This window comes from Boleophthalmus pectinirostris, unplaced genomic scaffold (assembly GCF_026225935.1).
Source record: "Boleophthalmus pectinirostris isolate CB_2022bp ecotype Guang Dong unplaced genomic scaffold, ASM2622593v1 HiC_scaffold_13, whole genome shotgun sequence".
In the NCBI taxonomy this organism is placed as follows: Eukaryota; Metazoa; Chordata; class Actinopteri; order Gobiiformes; family Gobiidae; genus Boleophthalmus; species Boleophthalmus pectinirostris.
This window is the reverse complement of record NW_026571036.1, coordinates 18,482,705-18,499,693: the sequence shown is the minus strand read 5'-3', so window position 1 is coordinate 18,499,693 and position 16,989 is coordinate 18,482,705. Positions and strand designations below refer to the sequence as shown.

Sequence of the window (16,989 nt, the reverse complement as noted above, 5' to 3'; positions counted from 1 at the left end):
GACAAAGCAGTGCCTACAGTTAACATCGTACCCCCAGGGAACGTTGATGACATCAGCTGCAAAATATCAACAGATAGGCCAAAATTAAACCAGGACTAAACCAGGTCTAAAATGAGACTAAACACTGAATAATGTAGTTTTAAATAATAATTAACCCAAATTAAGACAAAAACATTGATAGATGTGTCTCTAAATTAAACAAATACTGCAGAGGGCCCCTTGTGGCACCAGAGGCAGCCCACGTAACCTACCACAGTTTGAGAAACACTGAATCATTAGCCTAGATTTCTTTCAAATTAATCACCAATGACTAATGTTGTTTTTGTTCACATAATGACATCTAATGAAGTGAAATAGCAAGTGGCGTCATGCTGTTATCCTCACGCTGATGATTATTAAGCTAATTGAATTTTGTAATTGAACCCATTAGGCTAAATGTGGCCCATTGCCAGGTGTAGCCAAAGGCGGTTGTATTTCATTCTGAGATATGAAACTGCCAGGTCTAAAATTAACCCACTCTCCCCCCTTTTTTATTCTCAGTTCCTGATTTCAATAAAGGCCCTATCTTGTCATGATGTGTGAAATTTAGTGATGTTTTAGCTGTAAATCTGGTAGCCTATCATGATGAGGCTATTAAGCATATAGACTGTAGGTTGCTCTATGCCATGTACAGTATGTTGTCGCCCCCTTGTGGAAGACCAAGTAATAAGACTAATTCCCGAGCTACTTGCAGAAACGATACCCCCTCCCTTTCTTTTGTTTAATCCAGGCCTATGTGTACGCACAGGAACTTTAATTAGGCTCATGTAGGACTAAAAAACAAACTGTGGAAAAAACGTGCAGACAACTCACTACTAGGGTTGTAATGGCACCCAAGTCTCACGATACGATATCGTCACGGTATGGACCTCACGGTGCGATATTTATTGCGATATTTTGTGGAGGCAAACAGAACTGTTAATATGCTACTTCTTCCTCTTAAAATGCCTTGATAAAACTTAATCCAAACAACTAAGACTTAAATGTGCTTAGAATTTTTATTTTTTCTTGTAGTCTGCACTGAAATGGAGCAAAGGATCATGGTCTGTCTTTTTTAACTATTGCTGCATCATAACTCTTAATTTAAGCAAAGAGACTTGTAATTTGATATATTGTGATGGTCCACGATATTATTGTGAGAACTTTGACAATACAATTTCACAATATTTTGGTTATTGTTACATCCCTACTCACTTCCGTAGCTCTTATGGATGGGGATTGTTGTGAACAGTGCAGTAGTGCAGTAGAAATTTCTTGTAAACAACCTATATATTAAAAAATAAATAAATGAATGATATCACTGGCTCCCAACATAAAGGACTTAAAACTTGTATTATTGGGAGCAGTAAAATAATGGTACCAAGCCACATAATCTTCAAGTACTTTCAACAAAAACACTGTAACCTACAGTAGTCAAGCCAGTGTAGCAAGTATTTTTATTATAAAGAAGTGTTAGAAGTGTTAAAGAGGGCAGATATTACACAGCTATGCTATTTCTGTTCCTTTTCATTCACATTGATGCACTGATTCATGAATGAGGCAAATAAAAAAAGACAAAAAAGTGTTTTGTAACTTGTAAATAAACACCACCATGTGATAACTGTCCATTCCCTTTCCCGTTCTGTCTCCGTCTCTGGTGGAATCCTCTTACAGGTGGATTATGGCTCTAAGATGTCTGCAGTGAGAGTGAGGGAGGAAGACCATGAAGGACACTCTTACATAAAACTGATATTAATGCAGTTTTGAATAGAAAATGGACAAAACACTGCGCCTGAAATAAGTGTGGTGTGGTGCTAGCATAAGATGAGCTCTGGCTAAGGTGAGTAGTTTTAGGCCCTATGTGGAAGTGGCAGCTCCTTTAAAGTGCTACAAGTAGGCGTAGACTTTGCTACACTGAAGGGAATGAAGCAGGAGCAGTGCTACACCAATAATCTAATGGTCAAACTCCTATTTATTTACTGTTTATTTATTTGTTGTTTCTTGTGTGTTGTTATGTCCCAGGAAACTTTAAGTTTTACTGATAATGCTAACAGAATATTTACTTGATTTTTTTAAAGAGACGGATGAGGTTTTGTTTTAGTTCTCAAGGCTTCATTTAATGATTCAGTCAAAAAGAAATGCATGTTTCAATCAATAGGGGCAATAAAGAGGTTAAGTTAAGTAGGTGGCACGTTTGAGCCTCAAGGCACTAATGTAATATACCTAATGGGATCTTGGTTCGTCATAATTACCCAAGTTCATGCCCCTATAGTCATCTGAGACCAAACAAATGTGTAACATAAATATTGTTTCTATTTAAGAAAACCACAGATGAAACCGACCTGGGCATGGACAAGTGGACTGTTGCACCTGCTCCTCCCAAACAGAAAAACTGTTAGTTTAAAACAGTGGGACAAAGTCGACCATGTCTCCCTCTGTACTTTCTGGGCTGTGTGTGTGGATGGCACTGGTGCTGGTGGCTGAGGTGGATGCCTTTAACACAACTGGATTCAATGGAGGAGGAACTCAATGTGGAGAGTACACAAATCAGGTGAGAACTTATCAGAACTTACAAAATACAATTACCCAAGAGAGACTGAAATAGATGCTTAATGCTCTGATGTTGTTGGCTTAGTATTTAGTATTAATTAAAAGTATCTTCATATAGTATTCTGGTCATTGTGTTGTCATTTTGTAGCTATAGTCCCTGTAGTCTCCACTCACTGCCTCTAGACAATCTTCACATTTACCAATATTTATAAAATAAAACTGATGAATGGATAAGACATAGAAAGTTATTAGGGAGTAATTTTAATGTCAACTGTAGTGGATATTAATCCAAGCATAAAAATACGGTTCATTTTAATGTTTAGACCAAAGAAATTATTCTGGTATTATTTCATGTACATGTTTTATCATGCTCTAACCTACTTCTCTTATTTGACTTTCATTTGTAATTGTTATTATTTGATTTCTCCCTCCACAGCTGACAGAAAATGGCATGTGTCGTATCGTGGCCTCTTTGCCCCAGCTGGGGGGGCAGAGGTGTCCTGACATGTTCCGCTGCACAGATGAAGTGTCCTTTTGGCTCCATGAGAACCAAGAGCTGAAGCGGCAGCTGCACACACTCAGAGAGACTGTGTCTGAGCTACAGGAGGAGCTCAGGAACCACCGGCTTCGGGTCAAGGTCCTTGAGATACAGGTCATTACACTGCATCACTGTGTACAACAGAGCCTCTGCTCCCCAGAGGATTGGCAGTATTATCCATAGTCATGGGTAAAAACTGTAGCCTATTTTATCCCCATCATCAAACTAAATTTGATTTGTCACACAAGTTCAATAGTAGAAGGCATCCAAAATGACAATGCATAATAAATTAACATGATTTGACAGCCATATCTATCTGAAGCTTCACTATGATAGTGCCTTGTCATAGCTCATGTCTTAACAGCAGCAGGTAGTGTAGCTCTCTTTGCACCTTGTCCTTAACCTTAGCTGCTAACAGGATTAGTCATGCTCCTACACATGTAGCTACGTTGATCTTAGTGCTACACAAACAATAACACACCTCAGGTGGGCTCCAGCACATCATCTGTGACCACATAGTTCTCAGTTGTTTGATTATTATACCTCTTGTTTTGTTTGACAAATATAATAGAATAGGTCAAATGTAAAACCATTTAGAACTGTTTTAAGCTGATGTTTCTTCTGAAAGCATGTGATTTGTTGACAGACTGAAGAGAGGACTCACCTGAACATGTCCCTTGAACAGAGACTTCATGATCTGGAGATGCACTACACAGAGGCCACCAGTCTGCTGCACATACAGGGCACCCTCATACTTGATCTGCAGGTTCAATATTCAAAAATTTAAATAAATTTTTTAGTCACTATTGCTAGTATTTGCAATTATTAGTCAAACCGGGGTTTAATAGTCATATGAAGCTGTAATATTTTGGTAAACAAAATATTGTAATAAAGTGTACAAACCACTGCTTTAAGCTATAAAGTTTTGTTATGTAATTACAGAGAGAAAATTTATTTAAAAAGTATGTTTTACATTGGTAAAATAAAAACAGTTTAGGGCTATGCATAAAATTTTACTTCCCAAATAAGACTAAAGGTGTTACTAGCCTAAATAAAAATCTAAAAGCCCTGCACAGTCACCATCTGACAATGCCCCTCTCTTCAGAACCAGGTCCATAATCTATCAGAAGTGGTGGATCGGGTCAAAAGAAGCCCTGGGTGTTTGGTCAACCTCCCTCACCCCAACTCTCTGATGAATTCTCAAGACCATCAGAACCACCCAGGTTAGTCAGTGCACTTTTCCACCAGGAGAGGGCGCAGGTCACTTTAACTATTGGCTTTATTCTTCCCCTGCAGAAACACAGAACATTAGGAACTGCCCTACAGACTGTGCCTCTATTTACCACAATGGCGTGAGGAGATCAGGTCTCTACACTGTGGTACTGGCTGGGGCTCCTGTGGAAGTCTTCTGTGATATGGATACAGATGGTGAGTGACGCTTCACAGAAACTTATAAAAAGTTAATTACAACCTGTTTTGTCTCGTTGTTGCCTCATCTGCCTTTGAGCTCCCACTAGACCTGCCATATGGTAAACAGTGACAATCTGCATAAAGACTACTTCATTTCAGAGATGGGAGTAATCTGTTTTTTTTTTTGCACAATATTGTTACTTCTGTGAGTAATATTTTTATTTAAATAATTTGAGTCCTATTAGTTTTGGTTATTCGTTCCACTGTGAGCAGGTCTATTGGTAAGAAAGCTTTTTGTTGACAGTGACAATATTAACATGACTTGGACATGTATTTCTTGCATCTCATATTTACTGTACTGTAGGTGTCCATTGGAAATATGAGAATTTGTGTGACTCTTCTTGTTTTACTCTTATATACTGCAATTAGTAATTTGTGGCTACTCAACACATCACTGTAGCTTTTCCTCCTTCACAGCTCCTTCAAAGCGATGGTTCTTATGACATATGCTGTCCTTTAGGTGGGGGCTGGACCATGATCCAGAGGAGGTTGGATGGATCGGTGACCTTTGACCGAACCTGGGGGGATTACAGGGATGGGTTTGGAGACCTGCACTCGGAGTTCTGGTTGGGGAACGACCACATCCATGACCTCACATCTCAGGGGGAATACGTGCTACGCATAGACCTGGATGACTGGAGCAATAAGCACAAGCACGCCATCTACCAGAGCTTCAGGTGGTGCACAAAGTAGCTATAGCAATACTCCAAACTAAGCTGTCAACTCCTCAGTAGCTTTGACTGGGCTTGATGTATATTAGAATTTGTATAAGACCAGCTTGAAAGTTTTAAAGAAATTACTATGACATTGAAGTGATGTGAATTTAATTGTCATTGTGGTATTAAAATCTGCATTGAGCTTTTGTTGTAGTATATTTCAATTTTGAATATGTTGATATTGTCTCAACACTACTCACTAAAATGCTTCCCCTTGTTGTTCTGTAGTGTAGAAGATGAGGAGCACCAGTACCGCCTCCATATATCAGGCTTTAGTGGCTCTGTGCAAGACTCGTTTGGATGGTACCATGACAAACAGAGCTTCAGCACTCCAGACAGTGGCAACATTTGTGCGGAGATCTCCCATGGCGGATGGTGGTACAACCAGTGCTTTTATGCCCACCTGAACGGAGTTTACTACAGGGTAAACAATAGAATATATAAGCCTTTATAAAACTCCTGAGAAAAGCACAATAATAATATTTTTCACTTACAGGGAGGCCATTACAGTCCTCGAGGCCGTGGTCCTCTGGGTCCAGACGGGATTGTGTGGCACTCGTGGAAAGACTCAGACTATTATTCTCTGCGTAAAGTCATAATGATGATTCGGCCACGCTCCTTCAGAAGACATGTGTCACCTTAAAACATGAGGCAGTAAAGACCACATGGCTTTTTTACACATGGATACACAAGGATAAAACTGCTTTTAAAAAAGGAAGTTACTAATGAGGAGTGCACCCATGATGAAGACATGATGAAGACATGGAAGGGACAAGGGAGTCATGCCAGTTGGATAACCTCAAATGCATATTGCAGCAATATTTAACCACACTATTTCAGACAAGGAAATGTTGTATGAACCTGTATTTTTTTATTTGTGTGTATTTTATTTTATTTTTTTTTAGAAAATATAATATATAAACGTACTGGTATTTGGCATTTCCAAAATACACTTTACCAGTAAATGTACATATTAGACATACTGTGTATGCAGCATACCTATTTGCCATGCTTACCACTTTTTACTCTGGACTGAATCTTTGATAAATTGTACATTGGTGTTATTCATTCATATTCAAGAGTATAAAGTTCAGACATTCCAGTCTACAGGAATACAGTCTCAGTTCTAAATTGAAGTACATTAAAAAGCCCTATGTGGTCCACATCCAGCTGCACCTAAAGCCCTCCACAGACGAGTGAGCGCTAAAAGAGCCCTTTGAGGGTGAGTGAATAAACACAGTCTTTGACCCGCACAGTCAGACCCCTCTGTGTCTCCAAGGCCAGCGTTTAAAGGAGGAGTCCATTTGGGAAACAGGACAGACACTGTAAAACCAGAATGTGGCACAGGCCATGTATAAGACACGAACACAGAATAATACACAACATTTAAACACTGATCAGAGCAGAACGAGTACAAATCATTGTTTAATAAATCAAACAGAATTTAGTTACAAATGGCATAGCTCTATACATAAAATATTGATGGTGCACCGGACGGGCTCAAAGTATATAGTTACATTTCTATTTGTCTTATTACTTACACAGAATGTCTTATATAGGATGTCATAAGAAAGTAAAAAGTGTATAAGATTAGGCTGATTGCAAGCTGGTGAAAAGCAGAAGTAAAATTGCATACATCACATATTCTCCAGGCCATGACCAGAGCTCTTATAGTACAGATTGTTACATTTATTAGTGCTTAATACGCCTTCATATAAAACAACTATTTCTAGGGACAAACATTCTTCACCAAAATCTAAAGTCTCTCTTCATTGGGGCGTTTTTCATTTTCACTTTTATTGTGTTCAAAATTAAAAAATAACTGTGTAAAATGTAAACTGCAGAAATATAGTATGCTCGTCAGGGCAGACAATCCAAGCACTTTTGTTTTGTACAATAATATAAGGCACGTGAGGAGGCACTGGAGGAAGGAGATGGGAGTTTCCTGTTTGAAGGAAGTGCAAAGGCTGAACAAGACAAGGCAGTATCAGCAAAAGGCAACAATATTATACTACAAAAAACTACAATATTCAATTTGACTTTAATATACAGTAATGTGCAAAGGTGTGACCAATACAATTAACACATGTAGAACACACACACATACTTATTCATGGCTTTCTGTTTTTTGAGAACATTAAAACAAAATACATCTTTTGAATGGTATAAATTGTTAATCGCTATGGCAGCTATTCTAGTTTTTAATCATTCTAAAACCCATGGATAGTTAGGCGTGGGCAATATTGACAAAAATGAAAATCTACATTTTGTTATTAAATGAAAAGATTATTAAAATAACCACAAAGGGGAGACTACACTAGAAGTTTCTGTCTCTTTTTGAGGTCATTTTCAATAGTTTTAATTATAGATTATATACTTTCCAAAATACACCTCCCACCTCTGCTTATAGCTTTTCTTAAAAAAAAACTTGCCTCAGACCTTTGCACAGTACTGTTTGCCTAATTATTTTGAAATGAAAAAGTATTTTACACTGACTTTGGACTCTTCTGCTGCTGGAGCCCTGCTGAAAATTCTGTTGTTACAGTTATATTTTCTAAGGCACAGGTGAAGGAAATTAAAACTTAAATAAAATGTGGCCAAAAGAAAGCAGTACAAACAGGAATATTGGAGGGGTTCTTGTAGTGTGACAGTCTCGGTTCTCACATAGTGGTGAACTGACTGTGTGCATGTCTCAGTTTTGCTGCGATCTAGGAATGTAGAAAGAAGTTGTAGAAAAACACATGGTAAGTAAATGTGATTAAATATACAGAGTTCTGCTGTCAAATTAACATTTTAAGAATACATTACACTAGCTTTCTCATATGATAAAGAAAATAAAACTAAACATTTTGGTTACAATTTCTAGAAATTCTCATAAATATATGTCAATATGCCAGGGATATTCAGGCCATTATTAAAGACTGCATATTAGACTTGACTTCTCCAGGGAGATTTATTGCTTTGAAAGGAACATTACACAGTATGGCATTAAATTGATCCATTTCCTTGGAAACAAGCAAGTGACTCCACCAGGCCAAGTTTCTGAGACAAGTCTGCCACAGTAGTTTTTCAAGGTGTTTTTGGCCAGAATGAATGCACATCTAAGCAAAGCAGTGCCATCTCCACGGAGACAAGCAGGTGTGATGTTACATAATACATTGTGTCGTATATCTAGAAGAGCCTTTACACGCTGACATTTAGTGAACCAGACAGTTGATGAAAATGTTCCTACCGTCTCGTAAAACTTGATTTGCTCCTCGAGGTACTGCTGCATGACTCGGTTGTAGTCATAGATTCGGTTATTATGGAAGTGGTTCATTTCAGCTATAAAAAGAAAAAAAGAAGATATTACTTTACCAGATATGATCTTATTGTAACCAATACTTTGACTGTACTACCTTGTAATGCATAAGACATAGTGCTGACACGTTTGGCCATGGTCACTTTATCCTGAGCTGTGATTTTACCAGCTGCAACCAGTTTGTCACCTTCTTTTAATTTATCTATTGCAGCCTGTACAGGATTATAAAGCATTAGCAAATACACAACTGCATAATTAAGAAATAGACAAAATGACAGTGCACCTTATGGACTCCAATGGTGTCAGGAAAGCAGCCCAGCAGCCCCTTGTATTCATTGTTGGTTTCCATGACAAAGTGGAGGTCTTTTTTAGGCTGAAAAACATTCAAGCATCACATAACTGTCATATCATTATCTGAATGTCAGATATGGGTAAAAGAAAATGGCAACAGGTTCTCAAGAGATAAAGACAAAAGGAAACTCTACATCACTGGTGAAATTTCCCCCTTTACATATCAATTTTTAAACCAAGATAATGCAAACTGCTCAAGTGTGTCAGTAGTAAAATTAGATTTGGAACTAGACTGATAAGTGAGTACTATTTAAGAGGTTAAATAAAGCCAACTTCGGACTATTGGTCTATATATCTACTATTAATTTATCTATCACCATCACAAAGGGTTTTGGAGGAGCATAAACTTACACAAATGACTCTGTTAGCTACAGGGACACCATAAAACACACTACGTTAAAATGGTAAAACATTTACCTGAAAGAGGTTCTAGAATTTCTATACTATATTTTTTTTATGTTAAATTAAATATCTTGAAGGATGACAGGGGGCGATATTACTCTGTGGTGGAGACAGTATTTCGTACAGAAATATCAGAATATATCCATACTGAATTTCATCACTGTTACTGAAGATTTAGCGACATAGTGTCTCAACAGGCTATCAGACAACTTGAATACATTGATTTATTTTCATATGGATATGATTCATTAGAGTAATTACACTAGTATGGTTATTTGTATAAATCATGCTAAGACTTTGCTCTTTTCAATGTATAACACATCACCATTACTAGAAATAAATTCAGCCTTGGGATCTTCCTGTACAGATTAGACAGGCAGTACATGGGGTAAACAAGGTCATGACAGCACAATGTGACGGCAACATGACCTCAACCGGAAAAGCTCAGAGTGAAAGATGAGGTTTGCTGAAGGAAAAAAGTACAAAACTTGTTGTTTAAGAATAAACACACATCACTATGTTATGGTGTTACATTCTGTTGCAATACATGGTTAGCTATTGTAAAAATCACATACCTGTTCTGCAACCAACTGAGCAATCTCCTCATAGGTCTTTCCTGCCTCAGTCATGGCATCTGTGAGGGTGGCTTCACCTAGGCACAAGTTTTGTAATCAGAAGGTTTCTCAATTGCCGCCGGTTTCGACATAAAAGTCACAAACAGTATTATAAGATCTTGTGTGTGTCAAACTTCAAAAAGAATAAATAATACATAATAGGGAACATTTCTGGACTACAGTACATTTATGGTGTGTGCATTTACATCACTGCTTAGATTCTGGAGTCTTAGAGTGAATATTCTATCATTTATATGCATATTTTAAGCCTGAATATGTATAATTGTATTTGTTTATTGTTTGTATTGTCGTTTTATTTTTAAGTGGGTATTGTTGCTCAACTGAAAGAGCATTTACATCGTAGCAAAATGTACCACAGCTAATACTGGAATTTACCCTGATAACCGCTGCTCGTAAAAACAGAGGACAAGTTTTGGAAAGCCTTGCCGATCCTCTGATACTCCTTGGGTAATGCTATGATGGGACACAAACACCAAAGTCAATGTGATAGGTTTACAAAATAATACCCGTTAATGTAAATAGTAATTATGAGGCAGAATATAAGAAAGAATGAGGGAGAGAGAATAGAAAACATGCATTAAGTCACATACGGCCTGTGCATCTCTTCCAGTGCTCATGGCCCACAGTGAGGATCTCCTTCACACCGTCATCCATGGCTTTGGTAAACCTGCTGAACTGCTCACACTTCTGCTCCCTGAGGGGACACAACAAAGAAATACAGTTATTTGTCTCTTTTATTTGTTTACTTTTTGTTTTGTTTAGTTTTGGTATATTGTTAAACTTACACTTCCAGTGGGTCCAGATCTGGGGCTTCAGGCTCTATTGTGGAGAAAATCATTACTCCAACAGTCTCATCTTTCTCTGCTTTTCTCTTGCCCATTTTCCAATCCTAAAGAAATAGTAACGACAAAGATAATGATTTGATTATGATATGAGTTCAAATAAAATACATAAAAAACACAAAAAAAACCCACAAAAACTATATAATTTTAAGCACATTCACAAATGTAAAAAGTGTTAATAAAAAAGTTAATTATAGTTATCAATACAATAGTTACGATACAATTATTCCTATATTATCTCAAAATATAAAGTAGTCTCTAAATATCATGCATTCCAAACCCGATCTAACGATGTGAAACCAGTTTGAAGAAGATGAAGGGTTAAGCTGTGTTTCTGTAGTGTAAACACATGATTAGTGTTGAGATCCAGTACAAACCTTCTCGTCTTTGTAGGTGAGAAAAAGTTGAAACACTTCACTATTTGAAACAACCGGGTGCCGACACATTCTAGTCATCCAGCCCTGCAACCGCTCCATACGCATTTTAATAAACTCCTCTTCAAATCGTCCTAGACACACAGGAATTGGATTTTCAACATTTCACTAAGAATGTAATATGTAAGTATTTAATTTGCCGTACCTGTCACTTGCTTGTCTGGTAAAGATGGGATGGGAATGGCTGACCCAAATTTGTCCAGGAGTCTCTCATACAGCCAATCAAAGTGCTTGTATCTGTGATTGACAGGTCTATTTGTGGTCTATAAAACAGTCATGAATTGTTACAAAAGAAAGTGCTTTTGCAAGACATAATATAATTCAAATATTGTTATTTTTATTTAGTTATTACATTTAAGTTATTGCCTTCACATGAATACTTACATTGGGTGTAATTTGATATTCAATGTAACTCTTGAGGCCGTACATCTTTGAGCCTTTTTTAGGGTCAGCTACAACACAGTCTAACTGTGTTTCTGGGTAAGACCAAACTGCGCCAACTTCTCCCATCTGAGCATGAGTTAGAAGACAACAGATGTTATTACAATAACATTGAAGAACTTGTTGGTTTTGAAGAACATACTTACATAAATTGGGAGCCTCTCTTTGCCTTTAGTAAGTTGTTTGCAAAGGAGGAATAGCTCTGGACCAGACTTTGAGAAGGGAAACCTGCTCAGAAACAGAAAAATTATGTATTTATTTTGTGTCACTGGACCATTGTTGTTCTGGTGGGCTCTTACTTGTTGAGGGATATTTTCATTGTATGAGCTCTTTGCATGGCTCCACCCTCTCCAGCTTCAGAGTCTGCATAACCTCCAGATCTGTCGTCCCACTCATCATCCCACTCATCGTCTTCAGCTCCTATCACACATTCCATATACACTGTATGAATAATGCATGGGTAATGCAGGGAAGAGCATTAAAGGGCATGGGACCAGTGCATGCCATGGGACAAACTTGGGGTAAACATATTGAACATGCTTTATACCTTGCATGACATGAGAATACATTTAGTGACAAAAGAATTTTGGACATGTCCATTATTGTACAAACACATGCTGTTATTTCTTCACAAAAACTCAACCTTTTTGTTACTATATGCTCAAAACTACCAACATACAAGACACAGGATACCTGTATAATCAATCAAATAAGGATATGGGCCTTTGGAAAGAAAAAAAAGGAATGTTTTTTTTTTTGGTCAACACTTACAAAGTACGATTACCAAAATAGCATTATACAGTCAAATAATAATGTGTTCAAATTTGCTACTTTTAGTTTTTTGTACAAAGACAAGAGCAAATGCAGCTGTTTCTATGTGATTTATAGAGTATGCATGACAATTATAATAGAGTTAATATCAATCCTAACCTGGTCCTTGATAAGCCTGAGGATGGCCATGGGACACAGAGCCCCAGGGGTCTGCTGCTGCACTCTTCCCAGTCTGAGTGCCCTCTGGGTTGGATGCCCAATTGTTGGAAGAGCCTCCCGAAGGATCAGCATTCCACGATGACCAGGGATCATTACCATTACTCGCCTGAAGAAAATACAGTAATGTTAAAACTGGCAGAATACTAATACAAGGATAAGCAAAGAGGAACTGAATAAGGCATCTATTGTTCTTTGGTTTAACTTAACTTAACTGTATCATTCTGAAATCTCCATTACATACCAAGAACAGTACCAACGAGTTTCATGTATTAGAAGGAAATCATATCATGCAATTAACTTAAAGGAACACACTTAAGCACACTGTGGTATGGGTTGTGTGCACTGTGCAGGACTTTCAATGATACAAAACTGACATAAAACATGCACTTTTTAATGCTGAAAAAACACTCTGGGAACCAACCTTGCAACATGTCATATGTTAGAGCTAAAAACATGTTATTAATGCAACAACAATAACACAAATCAAAGTATTAAAATTAAAACAATAATTTCATACGTGATACCAGTCAAAAGTCAGGTCATCTTCCAAGTTTCCAAACTGTTGCCTGGTATGAAATTAAGGTTTAATACTAAAAGTACATACAATAAGTAATATATTGATTAAAGTAAGAATAGAATAGTGACATTTTAACTGGTGCTGATTTGAAAACAGAGTGTGCATGTTAATCAGTAATAAGTGACAACATGCTTTTTAGCGTCATCAAATGGGCAAATTTCCAAGGCAAACGAATCAAAAAAAGGGGGGCAGAGTCATGTTGGGTTCATTCTTTGGCTCTGCTCTCCATCTTTTAATGGTTGTTACCTCGCCCGGGAAAGAAAAGAAGGGAGTGAGAGGGGTATCTGGGGTATCGGGCTGGGGACTCAAATTCCCAGTGTCCACCTTGAGAGGAAGAAAATGTGATGGTGATGTTATAGTTAGGAAATGCAGAAATCCATCTATGCTGTGAGGGGAAGAGTGAGTCAATTGCTGATGCGTTTCCTTCTGTACTCAACAACTTGCTGACCTCAAAATATTAGACAATTCACAATTGTTCCTAATTCTGACTAAACTCTGCTTACAATTACAGCAGATGCTTAGAAAACATTGTTACTCAAAACTAAGTGACATCTGGGTTTCAGTCTGCAAAAACTCACACACAGGTAAAAATAAATGGCCCAATGCAAATTCACTTCTGCATTTTAGCTTTTAAATACAACTTTGATGTAAATGCAAAACTGCGTCAAAAAAACGATTGAAAAATGTAATTAAAGTTAAAGTGCACCTGAACAGGAGGTGGGGCAGAGGCAGGGGCAAAAGCGTCAAAGAAAGACAGGTCTGGAGCAGCCACATTTCCTTGACTGGGAGCAGGAGGAGCTGCAGCGGGGAAGGATGGTAAGGATGCGGACACCTGGATGTGGAAAAAGATGAGCATTAAAACGACAAAGTGGACAGAATGGATTGAACAGTTAAAATAGAGGTCGACACTAAAGAGACTTTTCATCTATGTGATTTAATATAATAAAAGTCAAGTGTATTCATCCAAAAACCTGCTCTAAACCATAAGCTATTACTGACAGAGGATTGTATGTACTAGACTGCCAAGCTATCACTGATGAAACTCAACATGATTTAAATCGGATGCACTGCACAGTCCTAGCTTAACTGCACTAAATGTAGGTCCCATCAATGCTATAAATTTGTGCTTTACAAGATGACAGGCCTTTTAAAGTGCAACACTGTACATTATTCATTGGTGATTAAAAGTAATATTTTGTAGCCACAGCTTCACAGTGGTAGATAGCCAAAAGCAAGGCTAAGATCACCACTAATCATGCACACATAAGGAAGCTCCCCTGGTGTTATAGCTTCATGTCTATTTCTATCCACTTGTTAAAATTATTACACTACCACATCACATCTTGTGCTCCAGACATTTTCATATCCCCTGCTTCTTAATTATCTGTCAAACACAGAGGCTGCATTGTATAATGTTAGATTGACTGAACTAAAAGTGTCTGTTTTAAAATAAACCTTAAGTGTATTATGACAGTGAATCACCTCCACATGATGAAGTCATTTACTGGACAAATGTTCACACAAGCAAACATCAGCAAAATGTAAAAGGCCCAGTGTTGTAACTTTCAGGGAAAACAGAAATCTATTTTATTGAATTGAGGTCACAAATGTGTTGGAGAAGCATTGCCTGCTGTAGACTGAAGGCATCTTCTTACCTCAATGTAGTCTTCTGGTACTAATCCTACTTCCCCTCTGGAGTTTTGTGCTTCCACCCAACCGCCTCCAATACTCTACAAAACACACAATGTCTTAAATAAATCTTTCTTATAGGAAACCATTTTCTCCACAGCAACAATTCTTGTCTACAGTACAATAATTCACCTATAAAATGCACAATGTAGCCTAATTGACAGGCTATTTTACAGTACACAGCAACTTTTTTATTTTAGCAGAACAAGTCTTCTTTAAACAGTAGCTACAGATTGGTCTAACTTTGAGTAGAAAACTATGTAGGGCAGCACACATGGGGTGACCTTTGAACTCTTACTGAGCAGTAAGAATGACATCATAGATTTTCTGTTTATACTCTGTACCAGTACAATGTTTTTAAGTGTGAGCATGTAGCCACTGTCAGCTATCCTCAATGTCAACACAAGGCCTACCTGATTGGTGATTGTGATTGTCTCATTTTCTTTAACCGTCAACTCATTGTTGCCAGGTTCTGCAGTGAAGTCGTATAAAACTTTTGCCTGAAAACAAACAAGCAGTGTTTTAGATATTTTTAAGAACCTAAGGTCAAACTTAAACAGGAAGGACAGGTTTTGTTGTTTCTGCTGACTCTTGAACTTTCCTTTTTATTAGTATCAACAACAAACACAGACAAACAGGTTCAGAAAAAAAAAAAAAAACAACTTGCGGCTCATTTACAAAATGCTGTATAATATACCTGAATGAACTATTGCACTACAGGCTACTAATACTGTACAAGTTAGTGTATATAACAAGTATATAATATAGGTCTATGGGCACCAGATTATAGAACTGTTGGTCATTTAAATTTAGCTGTTAGTTAATAAAATATTGAGGTATATACACTACAGTGTAGCTAAATAAAGTTGTGCCATTAACATTCCTCACTGATAAATTCTACACTTCAAACTCTAAAAAACTCCTGTAAGCAAAGTCTGAAATGAACTACAATTCCCAGGATTCATCGGGAGCACAAATGACCCACACTGGAAAGGTAGTAAAATGTCACAAGACACTGCAGGAGAACGCACATTTTCCATGTCGTTAGCATAACTTAAAAAAGATGTGTGTGTGCATCCGTGACACGTCTCTACACCAAAGCAAACAAAACAATAACTTTTAAAAAGCACAAGACTAATTATGAGTAATAGCTAAACAATTTGGCAAAACTGCAGAAGTCGGTGCCTCCGCGATTCTGGCCAGCAGGCGGCTGGGTACAAGTCCTAAAAACAGCTGTTAAATAACAGCTAAAGCCACACAACTCATTTTCGACTATTTATCTGTCCTTACGATGCAAATGACCTACCTTTACTGCCATTGTCGAAACAGTTGACCAATCATTACCAAAACAGGCCCAGAGCTCTCAGGATTTCCGCTCCTCAGCTGGACATTTTCCCCGCTGCTTTTGAGCTGAAAAGCAATAAGTGCTACACTTTTCATACGAGACAACCGCAACAGAAGAAACTTTAACACATTACAAAACTCGTAAAATATCCCAAAACATAAAAAAACAACTCTAACACAAGAAAAATGGTACTGTGCCAGCAAGTTGTTTGAACGCGTATGAAAGCACTGACAGCAACGGGGAGGGAGTGACCTGAGAAAAAACCGGAAAAAGTATCACAAGTGACTCATTTGAACGATACAGCGGGGACTAATGCACAAATGTGTTTTCCCACAATCTTTTGACATAGTAATCAATAAGTAACACTGTTATTGTTAAATTGTTGTATACAGTTATATGTAGCTTGTGCAGAATAAGTCACACATTTTTAAACAGTGGGCCTAGTTATCAATGCCAACTGGACATTTTTATCATTTTAACTTTTAGCTATTTTCATAGTTAGCATAAGAAATGTGTAAATCAGAATTCTTCTGCTTTGCTAGTTGCCCACATGTTGTTGACATCTCACTTGCACGAAAGCCAAAGGGAGGAACCACATGGGGAGGGCCCTCTTTAGGACAATTGTGACCTCTGTTGGTTCAAATATTGTATTACACTTACTCATTATGTCAACTTGTCCTAATTTTTGTG

General features: G+C 37.6%; 2 protein-coding genes across 2 annotated transcripts; one reads left to right on the top strand and one right to left on the bottom strand.

The window, feature by feature from the left end:
• The first annotated feature begins 2,443 nt into the window (after window positions 1–2,443).
• Window positions 2,444–6,319, top strand: si:ch211-203k16.3 (fibrinogen-like protein 1). The gene is made up of 8 exons (XM_020919916.2): window positions 2,444–2,569; window positions 3,005–3,220; window positions 3,753–3,872; window positions 4,212–4,329; window positions 4,403–4,534; window positions 5,037–5,253; window positions 5,521–5,716; window positions 5,789–6,319. The coding sequence occupies exons 1-8, from the start codon at window positions 2,444–2,446 to the stop codon at window positions 5,933–5,935; spliced, it is 1,272 nt and encodes a 423-aa protein (XP_020775575.2). The 3' UTR covers window positions 5,936–6,319.
• A 370-nt stretch (window positions 6,320–6,689) lies between these two features.
• Window positions 6,690–16,563, bottom strand: snx9b (sorting nexin 9b). Its single transcript, XM_055149419.1, has 18 exons — window positions 16,261–16,563; window positions 15,368–15,454; window positions 14,921–14,995; window positions 13,972–14,097; window positions 12,629–12,794; window positions 11,998–12,118; window positions 11,845–11,926; window positions 11,642–11,767; window positions 11,403–11,520; window positions 11,201–11,331; window positions 10,767–10,870; window positions 10,572–10,675; window positions 10,357–10,434; window positions 9,922–9,998; window positions 8,877–8,966; window positions 8,691–8,805; window positions 8,525–8,616; window positions 6,690–8,000 (listed from the first exon to the last, which is right to left on the bottom strand). The coding sequence occupies exons 1-18, from the start codon at window positions 16,270–16,272 to the stop codon at window positions 7,953–7,955; spliced, it is 1,752 nt and encodes a 583-aa protein (XP_055005394.1). The 5' UTR covers window positions 16,273–16,563; the 3' UTR covers window positions 6,690–7,952.
• Between the last annotated feature and the right edge of the window lie 426 nt (window positions 16,564–16,989).